General features: G+C 36.5%; 1 protein-coding gene across 3 annotated transcripts in view; it reads right to left on the reverse strand.

Annotated features, from left to right (window-relative positions):
- The window catches only part of LOC117987868 (neuronal acetylcholine receptor subunit alpha-10-like), a 40,763-nt gene extending 25,386 nt beyond the window's left edge, over nucleotides 1-15,377 (reverse strand). For 2 of the 3 annotated variants that reach the window (XM_069502788.1, XM_034974938.2), the window contains exons 1-2: nucleotides 15,042-15,377; nucleotides 7,422-7,561 (exon numbers count right to left, since the gene is read on the reverse strand). In XM_069502788.1, the coding sequence (XP_069358889.1) occupies nucleotides 7,422-7,561; nucleotides 15,042-15,093 (192 nt within the window). In that variant the 5' untranslated portion in view covers nucleotides 15,094-15,377. Of the gene's footprint in view, nucleotides 1-7,421; nucleotides 7,562-9,685; nucleotides 9,759-15,041 lie in introns of those variants that run through there. The other variant, XM_069502792.1, reaches the window with a different exon arrangement.
- Nucleotides 15,378-18,682: the final 3,305 nt, after the last annotated feature.

Here is an 18,682-nt window from a genome sequence, read left to right on the forward strand (position 1 = left end):
AATATATATTATTCATATGCTTTGGGGGTAGTAATGTATCTAAAAAATCATTTTAATAAAAGAAATTGCAAGAATGATAGAGATTCGTTAGAATTTCTAGAAAACGATGATACCAACACACGATAAATTATGCTGGCATTGTCAGTTCCTACCGATTCCTATCACATAAGGTTATATTTTATTTCATAAGATATCCCTCCGAATAAAAGATATTTTCTACTGTATTATATCAGCCTATAGTACTCGAAACTCGAAAGATACTTCGATATAATACTTAAAATCATTTCGATACTATTATCAATAAGTTCTTCAAAAAGTTTTAAAAGCTTTACGAAAGGTTCAAGCGAAATATTTGATTCCAATCTTGCATCGGATTTTTAATAACCTCTGCCGAACCGACTCTTATGGAACTTCACACACATTATTGGCGTTCTTTTTATAACACACCAGTAGTTAGCTCATCGTGATGCTGCCCACCTAAACCTTGACTAAGGATCTAGCGATTGTGAATTGATATTGTTTTTTTTTTTAATTTGTTAATTAAAACCATTAACATTACTGTAGTTTTTCCATTTATCGGCACTCCGACCACTATTAATATTAATATGTCGGTGAAGCGATCTTGAAGATTTTTAGCATCCCAAAACCTCCCAACGTGCCTAAAGAAGGTTCCTCTTAAAAAAACCGGCCAAGTGCGAGTCAGGCTCGCGCAATGAGGGTTCCGTACTACAGTCGTATTTTTTCGACATTTTGAACGATAATTCAAAAACTATGATGCATAAAAATAAATAAAAATCTGTTTTAGAATGTACAGGTGAAGACCTTTCATATGATACCCCACTTAATATAAGTAGTTATCTTACTTCGAAAATTGAAAATACTAATTATTAGTTTATGACCACAATTTTTTTTTTGTGTGATGTAACCACAAATTCACTGTTTTCAGATTTTTCCCCTAATGCCAGCTATAAGACCCACCTTACTACCAAATTACATGATTCTAGGTCAACGGGAAGTACCCTGTAGGTTTCTTGACAGACAGACGGGCAGATAGACAGACAGACATACAGACAGACAGACAGACAGACAGACAACAAAGTGATCCTATAAGGGTTCCGTTTTTCCTTTTGAGGTACGGAACCCTAAAAAGTTTGAACACTGAAAACCATATCAAAATTCCTTTGGAGATGAAATATCCTAGCATAATGACTCGCATTTCAGAAAATTACTCCCGCGTAAATGAAAAGCTACTCTTGTGAGGCGAAATTGAAATTAATTAGCAGTCTGAATTCGCTCACCCTTGCGCTTGTGTTATTCATTCTTTCTTAATGCTTGTGCTAAGTATACACGATGAAATTTTGGCGGTTTTAGAGCTGTGGCGAAGCGAATCGTCTTAAGCAGTACTATTCATTTCGACCATTTACTCGAATATTTACCTTAGATTAAAAAACATTGAACCTAGAAATTATTGTTTAAAAAAATTCGCGAACCAGTAGTAGTACCCCGCTGCGTTGCTCTGTCTCAGAACGTGGCGCTCGGCTACTACTAATGTTTCTCACAGTTTCGAGTTTGTGTCGAGATATTATATTTTTATCCAAAAAAGTGCCTAGTTTTTATAACAAAAAAGTGTACAGTCGATAGGACTAATTGAGACCATTCACTTAGTCACGGCTTTACAACCACTAAAATTTCACCGTGTATATACTTATATTACAGTTTTATTATAAGTATTGATTATCTGTTGAACTGTTCCTGAGTGATCTCATGAAAAATGGCATACCATCCCGTAGAAACCGTTTGTTGTCCCAGGCTAAAAACTAGCCTTTTTCACTCTTCCAGTTTTTAACTACATATATCCACGCAAAACATCACGTCGATTCGTTGCGACATAATTGAAGGAAAAACCAACCAACAGATACACTTCCGCATTTATAATATTAGTAGAGATTGTTTATTGTGAACATAAATCCAATTGGAGTTTGTCAGATGAAAGCTATTGTTAGCCAAAATTAATTTTCTTAAGACAACACCAATTTATCATTTGTATAGTTTTAGTGTAAACTTGTAGTCTCCTATTCCTACCCCCTCAATAATTATTATGGACTTCGTTATTTTATAAAAGCTGAAAGTTTATCTGCGTATTGTCCCCAACACTGGGATTTACGTTTATTTGGATCTTGGTGGCTTTGGCAGATAACAGGTTTTCTATTTTATTTTATTTTATAATTAAAATCATTTTCTGGCATAGGTAAATCAACCAAATTTTCTTCCTCTCTCTTTAATGTCACTCCCCCTTTGTAAAAGGAAGAAAAAGCGACAAACATACTTTCACAAAATAATAGTTAAATATGTATTTTTGGGTAAATCGATTAGTTATGCAAAAAAAATTATTCGTGTCCCTTTGTTCCTTTCAGAAACAAATGAACCTATTTAATTTAAAGCTTTCAAATAGCGGTTTGTACAGACTCTTGATAAATTGCAGAAGGTCCGACATTCAAGGTCCCGTTATATAGGAACCTAAATATTTAATCTGTTTACTTGAAATGGTCTAAGTAATTTTCAATCAACATATTCATGGAATTTGAAGTCTAACAGTAAAATAGTTAACTTGTACCTAAGCTTTTACAAAGACATTAAAGTGGTATGCCCCAAATTGAGTGAAACCTCGTGTAAAACGTTTTGCTTTTATAGCTTACTAGCTGACCCACCCCGCTTCGGTCGGGTGGAATTTAGAAAATCAAGGTGAGGGTTGAATTTGCAAAAATCCTGAAACACGTAACTCTTCATTTGTGACCGAACACCTAAATACGAATTTTCATGCAAATAACTTGAAAAAAGATGGACCTATTTCATACCCATTTAGGGATAGAATTTCGAAAAATCCTTTCTTAGTCGATACCTACTCTTTACAAAAAACACCCTCAAAATATGACTCTACTCTCTAGGACCAGCGGCTTAGGCTGTGCGTTGGTATATATTATGTCAGTCAGTCAGTCAAGGCAATCAGGACTTTGAATTTTATGTATAAATATTTTAAGGGTTCCGTACGTACTCAAAGGGTGCCAATGGGACTTTATTATTTTAAATTTGACTGCAGATTTGACTAAAATTTTATATAATTTGGTAGTTAACGTACGAAATAAGATATTGTACCAACAAAGGGAGACAATACAGAGCTTATTAATTTGAATAAAGATCACATCATATTTTGTGTCCTATAGGGTAAATTATAATATAAACAATTTTGTTATGATATTAACCAAAACAATTTTGGTATTTTATGAACATCTCGCTACAATTGAAAACTTCATTAAAATTCCATTACGTTTAATCTTTCTTTCAGATAATCACGTCTGGGAGATCAGTAATGAGGGGAGCATCTCTACAGTCTTTTACATCACTAAATAGGGACTATAAAATATTGTATTTACTCGGTAAAATACACGCTACATTTAAATATTGCAATCACCTTTTTAAAACTTTTTAAGATTTAATTCAGATACAAGTTAGCCCTTGACTGCAATCTCACCAAGTGGTAAGTGAAGATGCAGTCTAAGATGGAATTGGACTAACCTGGAAGGGGTATGGCAGTTTTTGTTAAACCCATGCCCCTGTGCTTTCTACACGGCATCGTACCGGAACGCTTAATCGCTTAGCGGCACGGCTTAGCCGGTAGACTGGTAACTAGCCACGGCTGTAGCCTCTTACCAGACCAGACCAGAAATTTAGGTATTATAAAATTCCAAACCCCTGCCAGGAATCGAACCCGGGGCCTCCCCACATTAGTGGGAAGTCCCGGGTAAGACCACAGTGTTTATCACTGCGCCAGGGAGGTCGTCAAAAATTGCCACTTTGTTCTTTTTTACCACATTGTAACATTGTACGACACATTCAATCAATGTTTTAAAACATACTGGCAAATAAATGGTGGTAAAGTAAATATTGAAGATTATCAATCTTAGAAGTTTAAAAAACATAATGTGCAAACGCCGATGTGACTTTGTTTTATACCTATTAGATAAGTAACAACATGTATTAGAAATAAAAAAAAGTGTTAAAACTAATGAAAAGAACAATGACTCTGTAGTTTTGTACGTGTGTAAGAGTTATCATTGATACCTAGTAGGTACCTATGTCCATTTGAGAAAAATTGAAAGTACCTAATGAGACACTATTAGAAATAAATTACGTATGAAATTGGAATTCCCGGGATAAGACTTTATTTAGATATTACCGCTGTCCGCGATGAAGATTGATTAACTTCATAAATTTGAAATCGAACAAAATGGAGTTCAATCAATAAAGAAATCTGTTGAAGAATGGAAAGCCTGGTAAGCTTCATCTGAATTCGTTATAAATAATTAAAAGCCAAGATAAAGTGAGTGTAAAAATACGAAATATAACTATAATAATTATTATATCTCGTCAATAATATTCTTATGTCACAATCGTAAACCTATTTAAAGAATCTGCAAATTGACAACCAAAGTATAATTCAAACAAATACGGCGATATGATAATAATTATGTACCTACTTATACTACATCAATGAATAATAAAATAATTATAACATAATTATGTAAGATATTTACATTGGTTGCATTTTCCCGGTAGTTGCAATTGCCTCGCTGGACTATATTATAGAGATTTTCAAATTCGACAACCTATTACTATGTTATTTATGTACTACGGTAACAGGCACCCATCGCTTACTTATTTACATAAAAGGTCATTATTGTTACTATAATGAATGTAGCAAACCAGGCAAAGGCCTGGACCATTTGACAGCCGACAGGATGATATAAAGAGCTGCACTGCAACTAATTAGAGCTATTTTCCAGTTAAGCAGCTCTCCGCGAGTTAGCGCATTCAACAAAAAGAGTCCGTTAATTAATTTTCATTTCACAGAACTAAAGAAAAAATCTTTTATTAATTGTGATGATGAAAAACCTACTATTTTTGATCGACTATGGAAAGTTATTATATTAGGCACTAGCAGTTGCCCACGACTTCGTCCGCGTAAAATTTCTGGTTTCCCATGAGATTGAAATCCCGCAGCAAAAGCCCTCACTTATCTACTCACTCAGTACTTACAACATTCATACACTCTTCCAATCCATATTTTAACCCCAGTTTGGAGATTATAAACGCAACAAAAAAGAGTTGTCGTTCGGAAGTTATGCGCGTACGTACATTAGGTACAGCGATTCATTTTATTTATATAGATTACGTTTAGAAGTTCTATGTATACCTACATGTATTTAGGTATCTATTTTAGTATGTTTGTTTGTTCATAGGTTCCTTTATTAAACAAACTAGCTGATGCCAGTGACTTCGTACGCGTGGACTTAGGTTTTTGATAATCCCGTGGGAACTCTTTGATTTTCTGGGATAAAAAGGAGTCTATGCTACTCTCCAGGTATTTCAGGTTAAGGCTCTCAGTCTAACGAGCTAGAAATCATCCTATATTGCGGTTGCCGGTCTTCACTCCAGAACACGTCTTCCTCAGCGCCCAACGGCTCTGCGACAGACAGAGCCTGCCAACTTCCACTTCAAGGATAACAACAATCCAATAGAGAAATGCCGAACAAAATTCAGTCGTGTCCAGGTACGGTTATTATGTAAGTTCATGGACTCGCTTGAAAGCAAAAGTAATGAGGCACTGGAAAATGAATTACCTATTGTTGAAAATTGTTCGAACCAATGCTCTTAGGGGTAGAAATGTTTGGGCTTTATTTAGTCGTCAGCGTGATTAAGATGGATTACCGTGCTTAAAATGTAATTTCTAAAGGTTGTCAACAGCAGGGATTTGTAATAAGTACAAATATTTCTTCACCAAGTTTGCGTCTCTCCGGATTTAGTTATTGTAATACTAATAACCTAGATTTAATACGCCCGCGTTTTCCCAGTTTCTAATAGAAGCTATATTTTCATCGGATTTGCCTTGCCGCACTCTTAAGCCTGATTTCAGGCTTAAAGGATTGCGCAAGGAAGGTTGCGCATGGCAACACGGCATGATAATAACTAGACGACGCGACGGCAGGGCGTTAGCCGTTTAGGCAGGCATACTGCAGCGTGCGATGTGAACTGAGCAACTTGGATCCTACGCGCGCTTTGCATTGTGACCAGCCTTCATACAATGCTTCGTACAAGGAGAATTTTTATGAAAGCCCATCATTTTATTCCTGAAAATTGATAGATAATTGGGCGTTCGGTCAAAGTTAGGTCCAGTCAAAGAAAAAGTACCTGCATCCCTTTATCGATAACGATTTTTGCGGCATTTTCACAATGATCTTAATAATTATTTATGACCCTGTTCGCACGTTCGTAATGGCCTTACTATAATATTAAGTATATTCTGTCTTAATTTATAAGCTCTGAATGGCCTAATAGAAAACTGTAGTGTTTGTAAACAACAAAGCCCTAATCGAGTACTTCACACTAGACGAGGCAGCGATCTGATCCAAGGTCAAAACCGCGAGTGAATAGAGTTAGCGATGTGGCCTTCTTTTGCATTAACCAGATGGCGAATTATTTTACAAACTTCGGGTGGCCAAATAGAAAGCTGTAGTATACAAACAACAAAGCTCCGATCGAGCACGTACTTCACACTAATTGTGACGTTAATGATGCGAGGCAGCTATCTGATCTAAGGTCACGCACAAATTGCGAGTGGATAGTTCTCTGCGGTATCTTTCTTTTGCATTAATGGTTCATTATCTTATAAACTTTGGGTGGCCAAATTGAAAGCTGTAGTATTTGTAAACAACAAAGCTCCGATCGAGCACGTACTTCACACTTGTGACGTTAATGATGCGAGGCAGCGATCTGATTCAAGGTCACGAATCCCGAGTGGATAGTTCTCTGCGGTCACACTTTGCAGCGACGTGGCCTACTTTACTTTTTGTACCAACCAGATGATGGATTAACTTCTTTGACTATCGATAAAAATCGTTTAATTCTAAGAAAATAATTTGCGATTAAACTCACGTAGAGAATATTTTCCTTTCGAAATCCCTTCCCCCAGTGTTTCGAAACTTCAAATGAAATAAAAAATACATTATTGACCTTATAAAGGGCCATGCAAGGTGTAGGTACGAACACAATATTTTTCATTTTGTAAATAGGTACGTAGTTACCTAAATCACTTCAATGGTCAAAATACATTATAATATTATCAAGTAGGCCCTCGTACCCACAGACGTAAAAAGACAATTTTTTTACTGAATTAAGAACCTACACCTTCTAGGAAGTTGGTTAAAATGTATCTTCTTACCTACTGAAAAGGATTAAAAGCACGATTTGGGGGTTATCAGAGTTTTCAAAACTATTTTGTTCCGGGTTCTTAGTGAGGTTTAAGCTACGAGGCCTAAGTTAGGTAGGTAGGTACCTGTATGATGTTTACAAAAATGCATACTTACGACATCAATTATGTGATGCAATGACACACCGAAGGTCACAAGCAGGGGGTGTGAGGAGTTTTCCACGGGCCGAACCGATGCGTCGTACCTCTGCATCAGGTGCCGGATCAGGTTATATTCTTCATCACAACACGACGCACCTGCAAATAAGTTAAACTAATGATATTGTACTTTTTCCAGCATTGACTTAGAATCCAATGATATCTAACTATTGTCATCGATTAAAATAAACCTGTTATTTTCAAAAGGTAATTTAAAAGTAAATACTACCTACTGATTATACCAAAATTAATGTTAGTAAGTTTGTTTGTAAGACCATGTCACAGAGGTCTGGTAAGGACCTTCTGCAGTTGACATTACGCATTAAATTCCCCACGTTCAGCTCGCCTGCACGCCACATCAAAGACAAATTAATTAATACTGAATACCTACCTACAATAACGGTCGACGATGAAATCTTAGTTATTCCAAATATTTATTTAAGTATTTGTTTTGTACCAAACCTTAAAAACCAGCCAAGTGCGAGTCAATCTCGCGCACCGAGGATTCCGTATTACAGTCGTATTTTTTCGACATTTTGCACGATAAATCAAAAACTGTAATGCATATAAAAAAAAATTACAAAAAAAATAAAAACCGACTTCGATACACAAACACTAAAAATTGAAAAATAATTTAATTTATTACCGAATATATTATGTATACAAGAGTTAATATAGTTCCATAATAATATTTTTAGTGCCGGTGCCAATTAGCTTTAGCTGCGCGAATCGTCTAGACTTCATATTTTTATGAGACTCCACAATGGCACCTCATTGGCACCGACCCCAAAAATATTATTATGGAACTATATTAACTCTTGTATACATAATATATTCGGTAATAAATTAAATTATTTTTCCATTTTTAGTGTTTGTGTATCGAAGTCGGTTTTTATTTTTTTTGTAAAAAAATTTTATTTCACAATTTTTAGTGGCCCCATGGAATTATGCTATGACTGGTTATTAAAAATCTACTGTTTACTAAGCTATTACACTGATCGCGACCAATTTACTCTTATCCGTTGAGGAGTTCCAGTATCTATCTTCGAAGATGTTCATCAGATCTTCACCAAATTTAAATGGGACCAACTTTGAACTATACCCTTTCAAACAAAAAAAGAATTTTCAAAATCGGTCCAGGCGTCTTTGAGTAATCGGGGAACATACATTAAAAAAAAAAAAAAAAAAAAGATTCCGACGAATTGAGAACCTCCTCCTTTTTTTGAAGTCGGTTAAAAATAAATAAAAATCTGTCTTAGAATATATAGGTAAAGCCCTTTCATATGATATCCCACTTGGTATAGATATCTTACTTTGAAATTTGAAAATACTAATTATAATTTGTTCATTAGCATTTTTTTTGTTTGATGTAACCACAAATTTATTCTTTTTCTTATACTATATGACCTACCAACCTGCCATATTTCATGATTCTAGGTCAACGGTAAGTACCCTATAGGTTGTCTTGACAGACACGACGGACAGACGGACAGACAGTCACACAGACAGACGGGCGGACGGACGGACGGACGGGCGGACGGACGGACGGGCGGACAAGGGAGAGTGTTGCAATCGAAACGGTGAAGAATACCTACTTAAGCACACTTTATGATGTTTTTTAATCTTTTTTTATTATGAGACTCGTAATATTACTTTAATTGTTTTATCACTTAAAAAACTAGAAATCTTCTGCAGATGTCTCGCCGTACCGTCCTCTTAGAATAATTAAGCGAATTCATAATTCTCAATTTCAGTTAAACTAATTTTATCCAAGTACCTAACAGACTTTTAACGGTGAAGTAGAGACTGTTTACATTTTTGTCGACAGTTTTACAGGTAAGTAACGTGGATACTAATAAGCTAAGCTGATTCTAGGAATCTGTTTTAGGAGTCTATGTGCAGTTTCCCACCTGTAGCCTGCAGGACTAGCATCGAAGTTGGAAACGACATTGTACAATGTAAAGTACGCGACAGGTTGAGGTGGCGATCGGGGAGGGAACGCCCCACAGCCCCTGCGCTTACCCAGTGTGGGCGAGCGGGGGTGACGTGCAGGTGTAGGTACGGGGCATCCTATATACGGGGACTATAGTGGTCCAATTTCCCTCACAATCAATGTCCATTGGCTGATACTCCTTCACTGTACACAATAGCAAGAATACCTACTATAAATTCAGCCAAAATTAAGTAGCACTAACGTCCAATACTAAGAATTATTGCGACTACCTATCACTTCCTTGCCAGGGCCCCCGGTGTGCGCTTGACCAGTACCTAGGTATCTCTCCTGACATTGAGTGATGATGTTGGCAGTAGATGAAACGATCTCACCTGGAAAAGTAGGTTACCCTAATTGGATTCTTTACGACTTGGATCACTCATCTGTAAAGGTATATAAAATTCAAAGTCCTGGCTGACTGACTTATATACCAACGCACAGCCTAAACCGCTGGTCCTATAGACAAGAAAATATGGAAGCCATGATCTTTGTAAAGAGTAGGTATCCACTGAGAAAGAATTTTTCGAAATTCCACCCCTAAGTGGGTTAAATGGTGGTTGGAAGTTTATATGAAAGTCCAATGTTTTTGAAGATATGAAAATCGGGGTTTAGGTATTCTGGGCTCCGTACCTTAAGGTGAGACTGCAGTGCGTAGGTAAGTGAGGCCTTTTGAAACAGGGAAATTTCTAATCTCATTATACCAGAAGGTTTACATGGACGAAGTCGCGGGAAACTGCTAGTCACAATATAGCAACGTAAGTTAGAACTTACTTAGAACATACTTATTGTGATATTGCGGGTAATTCTGTTGTATTCAATTTCCGAACTTAAGTAAATTGACAGGTCTAAATCTAGTGCTATCCGCAAGGAGCATTATGAAAGGGATAACAACACACTAAGACCTTTCATTTTAGTTTAGTTTAGAGATTCTGTACAATAGAATTCGCCACATTGCATTGCTTGGCAGGGTTGCAAATGGGACTTGAAGTGGTCTAGTCTATTTCTGACTGGAAAATTGGTTGGTGCGCCTTTAACCCCAAAGCGCTAGCTAGTTAATCAGAGAAATGTTGGAGAGAACATTTCATAAGTTGTAAGTAAATAGATAGTATTAGCAGAACTCTCTTCCCAAAATTCCTTAAATCCAAGCTGAAGTTGTTTGGCTAAAATCAGCTTTTGTGGTTAGCATAAGAGAGGCAACATGTGTGTGCACTTTTGCCAACATACGTACGTACCCTATATAATATCATAAACATTTATTATTTACAACCTCATACATTGTGTATTGTAGGTATGGTTAGGCTAAAAAGTAAGGAATTTGAACGTTAAAAAAGTATTTAACTAAGGTAGTCTTTTGAAATTATGCAAATTAGACCATTTTAATTTAGCTTTTCTGCTAATGGAAATTCCGTTTGGCAGGCGGCTGGCTGAAAGTAAGCGGTGATAGCCTAGTGATCAAGACGTCGGTCTACCATTCAGGTGATCCGGAGTTCGAAAACAAAAAAAAAAAAAAGATGCCTACTTTGCTAACAGGACTTCTAAACCTGCCTACTACTTGCCATACATCCTTCCAACATACACTATTGGCGATAAAGGTTGGTGACTTCAAGGAAATGACATCGATCAAGGCTATTCAATTCCCGCCTTTGCCAAGTTGCCTGAGCAAATTTATCTAAGCATGAGAAAATCTACAATTTTTTTCAAAGAGTTAAGCGGCGCTGAAATGCACTATTTATTACAACTTAAAACACATTAGGAGCTGCATTTCTTCTGGCAAATGACTTGAAAGGGGCAGACAGATTTTTTTTTCTTTTTAAATGAAATCTCTTCCTAACTCATAAGTTTTTCGAATTTTTATTCACTGAATAATTATTTTTAATTAAGCAGAGTCTGTCTTTGGTAGATTTGCCTAAAATCATCGCAAAAATGAGAAATCATGTTTTTTTCAGAAACCTAAAAAACACTAAGCTAACTAATAACTCTACAAGAAATATCTATAGAAATATGAGATTTTTCATAAACCACTTTATACCGTAGACCCTCTACTAAGAAAGGAATTTCAAAAATTCCACCCGTACAAAGCCAGGGTGGTTCAGCTAGTAATGTAATAAAAGCTGATTCCTGAAAACCCGAAAGCATAATGACGAGTTTTATGGGCACAAGATATTATGAGGTCGTCACGAAATGATTCGAATTTTTTCCGACGAAAATGATTTTCCGAGAATCTGCTGGGTTTACATTTCAAGAATAAAGAATCAAATTACTTACCTTCATACGATATTTTAACGACTTTTTTGCTTTGTTTCCGAAAAGGAAGATTCTATTAGGTACATCCACCAGTTCTATTATAACTTTCTACAGATACGTCAGCTACGAGTACGTCTTTCCTACATCATAAAGTTTTTTATCAAAATTTTTCATATCGACTTTTCATTAATAATTTTCTTTAAGAAGAAAGGAAATGTGGCACCAAAGTATACAGCCACTGCCTGATCTTATATCATCCATAATTGTAAAATATAATATAATATTATAAATGCGAAAGTCTGTCGGTCTGTTACCTTTTCATTGCCTAACCGTTTACAGTATACGGCCAAAAGTGATGAACTTTTAGAAAGAGACAGTCGGCTAATTTTTCAGAGTCGGTACTTGGCAGAGCCATCCCAAAGGTGGCAGCAGTACTCCATGCCAGGCCAGACCAAACCTGAGCCTGATAAAGAATGAGGCGTTGTTTTGGCGTGAAGCACCAAGCACATACTAAGTTTTTTGGCAGCTGTTTTGGCTTTTGACTCGATACATTTTCCGAAACTGAGGTTGGGTGAGATGTCGCTCAATGTGGTCACTGATCGGAACGGATATATTTTGGAAAGTAGGAGTCAAGGACACCTTTTTGCGGTGAATTAGCACGCTTGTCTTTGAACTTTTCTGTTATAGCTACCTACTCAGTCTCTACGTAGTCGGAAACACAAATGGCTGACCAGATCTATTCTATGGTGTTCAAGGTATTACATCTTCATCAATACGTATAATATAACCTTTTACGTTTAACATGATTTATTAGATTTGATAGATTATTTACATGATTTTAGCTTCAAAGAAGCAGGTTTTTAGATTTTATTTGTTTACAAGTTGTCGATATCACAACTTACAATTTAAAGATAAACTTGACTCGCTGACAAGGGTCGCGGGTAGGAATGCTGGTTAGTACTATTGATAAAAGTAAAAGTTTCCGTGAAAGATTTTTACTCACAAAAACAATTCAGTATTTAATCAAGACTACCCTTTCTGAAATGACTACGATAGACTCAACAGAACTTAAGTATTAGTAGCAACTAACGATTGACACATTTAACTTCGGGAAGATAGGGCGTCACTTTCGCATTATCGTAGGTAAGTATAGTTATGTTTGACATTTCAAAATTTCGATCCATTCACGAGCAGTTCGATTGTGAAATCGAAAGCAGCTGTTACAATGATTATTATTATTCTCAAATTATTAGTCAGAAGTATCATTTTTGCATCACTAGCGACCTCTGCTTGCCTCGGCTTCCCCCGCGTGAAATTAGGATTACGTGACCCTAACCTGACCTGAATTTGAGCCTAATATTGGATTCATAATGGAGCTCTTTTGGTTATAACTACCTAGATAACTCGTAAAGTTCGTGGTTTTTCCGTGCTGCGGGTCTAAAAAATAAAAATAGACAAACTGTTACACAACAATAGAGAAGAATATGTAGTACATCAACATCAGCATACTTTGAGTATATTATATCTACGTGATTTCAATATTTTTGTAAAATACTCGCAACCCTAGGGACAGAGAAGCTGTAACTAAAGGAAAGCGCTCACTTGCTGGCCATTACTCACATTTTGCTCGAATTTCCCGATTTCGGGTATCGTATCTTGATAAGACTCAATTTGCCCATCTCGTTTTTCCTGCTACGCGTACCTACTTACTACACAATGTTTATTGAAATGCGTTATCATCCATCAATCAGACTATATGCGTCCACTGCTGGACACATGCCTTTTGGAGAACGCACAACTACACACGGTCTTCTGCCTTCCTCATTCACCCACTCCCCGCCTCCTTTTTAAGGTCATCGGTCCAGCGAGCTTGTGGCCGTCCTACACAGTGGCGTTTACCAGACAGCACGATAAGTTGTCGCGTTGGTCCCGGTTATTATCCTACCATCATATTTTAATGAATAGATAACGGGTAGGTACATACCACGATTAATTTGAAGTTTCTATATTTATCGATATTTCAATCCAGTTGCACGGGTCGTGGTCAGGTAGATGAAAGCTGAAAAATCTAAATAATACCTACTCAAATACCTAGCTAGGTTCTTCAATAGGTACCTACTCAAGAGATACACAATCTAGGACTAGCGACAGTTCGAAATGGCAATCGGGGAGGGAACGCCCCGCGCACCCGCACAGCCTCCGCGCTAACCCGGTGTGGGCAAGCGAGGGTGACTAGCAAATGTGCGGGGCGTCCCCCCGCCTCTTACCCCGATTGCCATCTCGACCAGTCGTGGGCTATAAGTAGGTATATCTATCACTAAAGCTATATTAGGTACCCATCACATACTTACGGCCGCAAGATCCACCAGAACCAAAATTCAGTATAATATTATACGTATGACACTAGCAGCATCAGCCGCGCTATAGAAATGCATAAGCAGATCAGCCTTTCTTCAATGCGTCCGATCCACCGACTCCGGCTGAATTCACACAATTTTTCAGTACTTAACTATTTTGCCTTTTGAAGCTTTTGCGGGTCATGCCATGATAGGATACGGTTACCTTTACACCCCTTACTGCATATATAATTTCTCTTACACTAGAGACATAAAGTAAGTTCACACAAAAGAGTTTCTTAAATACAATAGTTCGCATTTAAAATTGTCACAGTAAAAAGGTGGTTCCCTGAATTTTCTACTGCCTTGGCTTTCTCGACGCAAGCTTCTGAACAAAGTATGTAGAATGTAGATATATACCACACGTCTGAACAATAAAGCTTTAAGACGAATACGATATTTTACGATATACTTCTGAAATATGTTTACAACCTGTTGCGGTAGGTAGATAGGTATATAAGTAACCTACTTATTCGATTTCATGTAGCCGAAAGCTACGTGGCTGCTCAGGGGTTTCTGCGCCCACAGAGAATAAATAGGTGCAGATCATCCTTGATCCCACACACTACACAGACCCATAGAAAACCAAACCATACTGAAATTATAAAGAAAGAGTGCATTTTTTTTTCAATACGTTAGCCTGCGGCGTTCCAAGACTTTTGGTCTGACCAGATAAAACACACCCTTGTGCAATGCCTTTCCCACGGTTCCCTTAGCGGTAAAAAGAAACATCATTAGAAAACCTGCTTGTCTGAAACTTCTCCATAATGTTCAAAAAGTGTGTGAAGTCTGTCAATCCGCACTTGGCGCGCGGTAGACTACCTCTGTTATTCTGAGAGAAGAATCGTGCTCAATAGTGGGCCAGCGATGGATTGACGTGATGATGATGGATGACCAGGTAAGCAATTTGTTATACATCTAGTTTATTATAAAGGGTTAAGCTTACCTTTGCTGAAAATTATTACAAGTATCCAATAAACCGAAATGTAGCGTCTCATTTTTTATCACAAAACACAAACAACCTTTTATTATTTTATACTGACACTTAGATACAATTTAAAAGTTTTATTCACGACTAGAACTTTAATGATAATAACTTTATCGTTGTTGCCCTAACAGTAAAATGATATCTGCTGATGTGACAGTATTTTTACTAGATCTACAAATGGTGAAGAAATATGCCAGGTTACGTGAACTTATTTTGGGTAATAAACAGTTTATGAGTTCGCCAAGTGATGCGTGTAATTTGGTGCGGGACGGGACCCGCGCGGCTTTCAGCGCGGCGATCCTAATACTGCTGTACGGGACGCCGAATGCCGCTACAGCCTACAGGCATACCTATTATGATCTACGGGCTACAAACGATACAATACAATAAACGAATTATAAATAAAAGAGTAAAGTATAAACTAACCGTTGGGACTAGAGACGTGAGATTTTGCATAAAGGTTTTCTCTATAACGTCCACTAAGAAAGGATTTTCAGAAATTAAGTGTCAGTTCGTTATACATAAAATACTAGGTTATGCTCGCGACTTTGTCCGCGTGGACAACACAAATTTCAAACCCCTATTAACTAAACCCTTAGGGGTTGAATTTTCAAAAATCCTTTCTTAGCGGATGCCCAAGTCATAATAGCTATGTGCATGCCAAATTTAAGCCCGATCCGTCCAGTAGTTTGAGCTGTGCGTTGATAGATCAGTCAGTCAGTCAGTCACCTTTTCTTTTTATATACATACATATTTAGATTTAGATAAGGACTTAGATTTGTATGAACTTTGCCTTTGTGATTTAAAAGGACTTATCTATTTCTTGTTTCTCATAGGAAAGTTTAATTTTGAATGCAAATCGCTTTGCATATCATGCAAAGGGGTTCGAGAATTTTAGTATGGAAGGTCATCATGGCAGCCGCCATCTTGAATTTTTATAATGATTAGAAATTATAAAAGATCTACAGAAAAACAAAATGATTCCTTGCAAAGTTTATACCCACACCGACCCTTCAGACTCGCAAAGACGGCATATTGTGCCGGAATCGTAAAGTACGTGTAGGTAAAGGTCAAAGCACAGTGTGGCAAAGGCGAAATGATGCTACGCGTCTTTTCTAAAATGTTGTAGAGGTAACTGAACAATTATTTCTAGACTAGAGTCATCATCATCACCATTTAACCAGCGGCTGTTTGCTGTTGGCTTTTCCAAAGAGAGCAACCACACACGATCCCCAGCCTTCCTAATCCAGCCCCTTCCCTACATCTTCTTTAATACGTGGGTAATCTAATAAACCTATCTACCTGCAAATTTATGAGGAAAAATATCGATAAAACAAAAACAAATAAGCGCGCAGCATGCTTTCGTGTCTTTTTCCGATTACGCTTCGCTCAAATTAATATAGATAAAGTCAGTTTATAGAAAAGATGTGGCGTAAAGCTTCTCTTCAAATCTACCGCAATATGCCTTGAGCCTTATTACCTATCTGCATTTCCATAGACTCATAATGAAAAGCTCTGTCGCTCTGGAAACGAAAGATAAAATAGTGCAGCGGCTTTGAAATGCTCGTTCATATTTGTTCTTATCCTCTAAAGGAAACCATATCCAGCGCCCATTAAGGCGTGTCAGTGGCATGGCCACTTCAGTTTGGATTTTTAGGGTTCCGTTATCTAAGTAGGTATTTAATGTTACAAGCACACCAATAAAACTTACATGCTTAATAATTTAAATCAATCGCCTGTAAGTAGACTGTATATGTTTTTATTATTTACTTTCTACAATCACAATAACGATTTTTTTTTAAATATCAACCAATATTATGTAGATTTTATAGATAAAAAAATAAGTAGGTATCATAAAATCATCAAAAATGCATTTATCCAATTTGGATCTAAGGTCTCTTATATCTCTTTTGGTACTGTTGTATTTTGTTATGAAATGCCAGTATTATCGTTGAAGCTACCATGATTTCCATCGCGCTATGATCAAAGAAGTAATTCACAAAAAGCTTCACTAATTTTTCTTTTCGTTACGTGTAACAGTGTTCCGGCCCATCCTTTGTCCAAAAAAACCCACTTTAAAAATTTGGAAAAAAAATATTACCATCTCAATTGTCGCGATGCCATAATATTAAAGTCGAGTGACTGACCTAATGAAATGGTGCGGAATAGGACTCTCATTCAAGCACGGGTAGACGAGATCTGTAGGAAACCCTTTCTGTGGCATTGCGGTAAGAAACGAAAGCTGAGATTATAGTAACTACCTAGTTACTGACATGAGCTAAAATCTAAGCAAAGGTCCTGTTTAAAGTACTCAGTTATAAGTACTTAGTATTTGACCCACATTTTTTCTACTCAAACCAAAGTACAATAACATGCCTACCTCATATTTTCCTTTATTTACCTTTTTGTTTATATATTTCTTTATTGAAAGGTGCGATGACGCTGCCCTGTGGGCAACCATGACTTGGTAGTATTTAAATATTTCACTAAATTAACCTAATTCATTAGCGAAATGACCACCTATAACCTAACACAATCCGTACAGTTCTAATTATTTTCTTTTATACAAAAAGATAGATTTTCAAAAACGCAAAAAAAAGAAGAGGATAGTCGCATTTCATATCTCTAAGTAGGTACATAATATAAATTATACAAAATGATTTAAGGTCAAATACAAAAAGTTTTAAACTTTTAAGCAATGGGTAGCAGGTATTTTAATATAGGTACCGAAATATTTTTATTAGCAGCGTATGTTATATTCTCAGAGCTCGCGCCCGCAGGGAAATAGTTTTTAAAGCTAATATTTTCATAATACCTTGGGTTTATTGTTTTCTTTCTGTATGGGATGATATATGTACTTATTTATGCTATAGACATACTCGTATTAATTTGTCCACCGCTCGTAGATAGGTAAAACTTGGTTATCATAATGGGTTTTGATTATAAATTACTAGTGGTCAGTATCCTCCTAATCCCATCTTTTTTATGAAGTCTAATAGACAAAATGAAATTAGTATTAGGTAGGAAAGTTCATTTTTCTCATTACAAATGTTTCGAATATTTTATGTTAGTATTTTATTAGTATCATAGTACCTAGGTAGATATATTAGCGTTTATTTTTCTAGACTGAGTATCTGCCATTTTTTTCTAGTTTAAGAAGCATTTTTAAAATATAAGAAGAAAACGCATAAATAAAATATATATACCTATAAGAATCAACCATATACCTAGTCCGTAAATCAAATATTTCTATTTAAACGAAAATCTCTTTGCCCTGAATTCTTCACATCACACGCCGCCACGCTGTGACCCGATAGAGAAGATTTAGGGTACAATATAAATATGAAAGGAAGAAAAAATATTGAATGATGTTCCATTTATTTACCGCTCGATGTCCCGAACTGAACAGCTTACCTTGGTATTCGCATTTTCGAAAATTATTTTTTACCTTTACCTACCTACTGCCCCCGGCCACAAAATGAATGAATTACTTTTATAATTGTAGGCGTGTAGGTATGATTTGTACTAGCCTAGGTTATCACTTAGCACCGTAGGGCTCTAACTTTTTGGAGTTAAGTGTGTTTTAAGCAATTATACTC

This window comes from Maniola hyperantus, chromosome 2 (genome assembly GCF_902806685.2).
Source record: "Maniola hyperantus chromosome 2, iAphHyp1.2, whole genome shotgun sequence".
In the NCBI taxonomy this organism is placed as follows: Eukaryota; Metazoa; Arthropoda; class Insecta; order Lepidoptera; family Nymphalidae; genus Maniola; species Maniola hyperantus.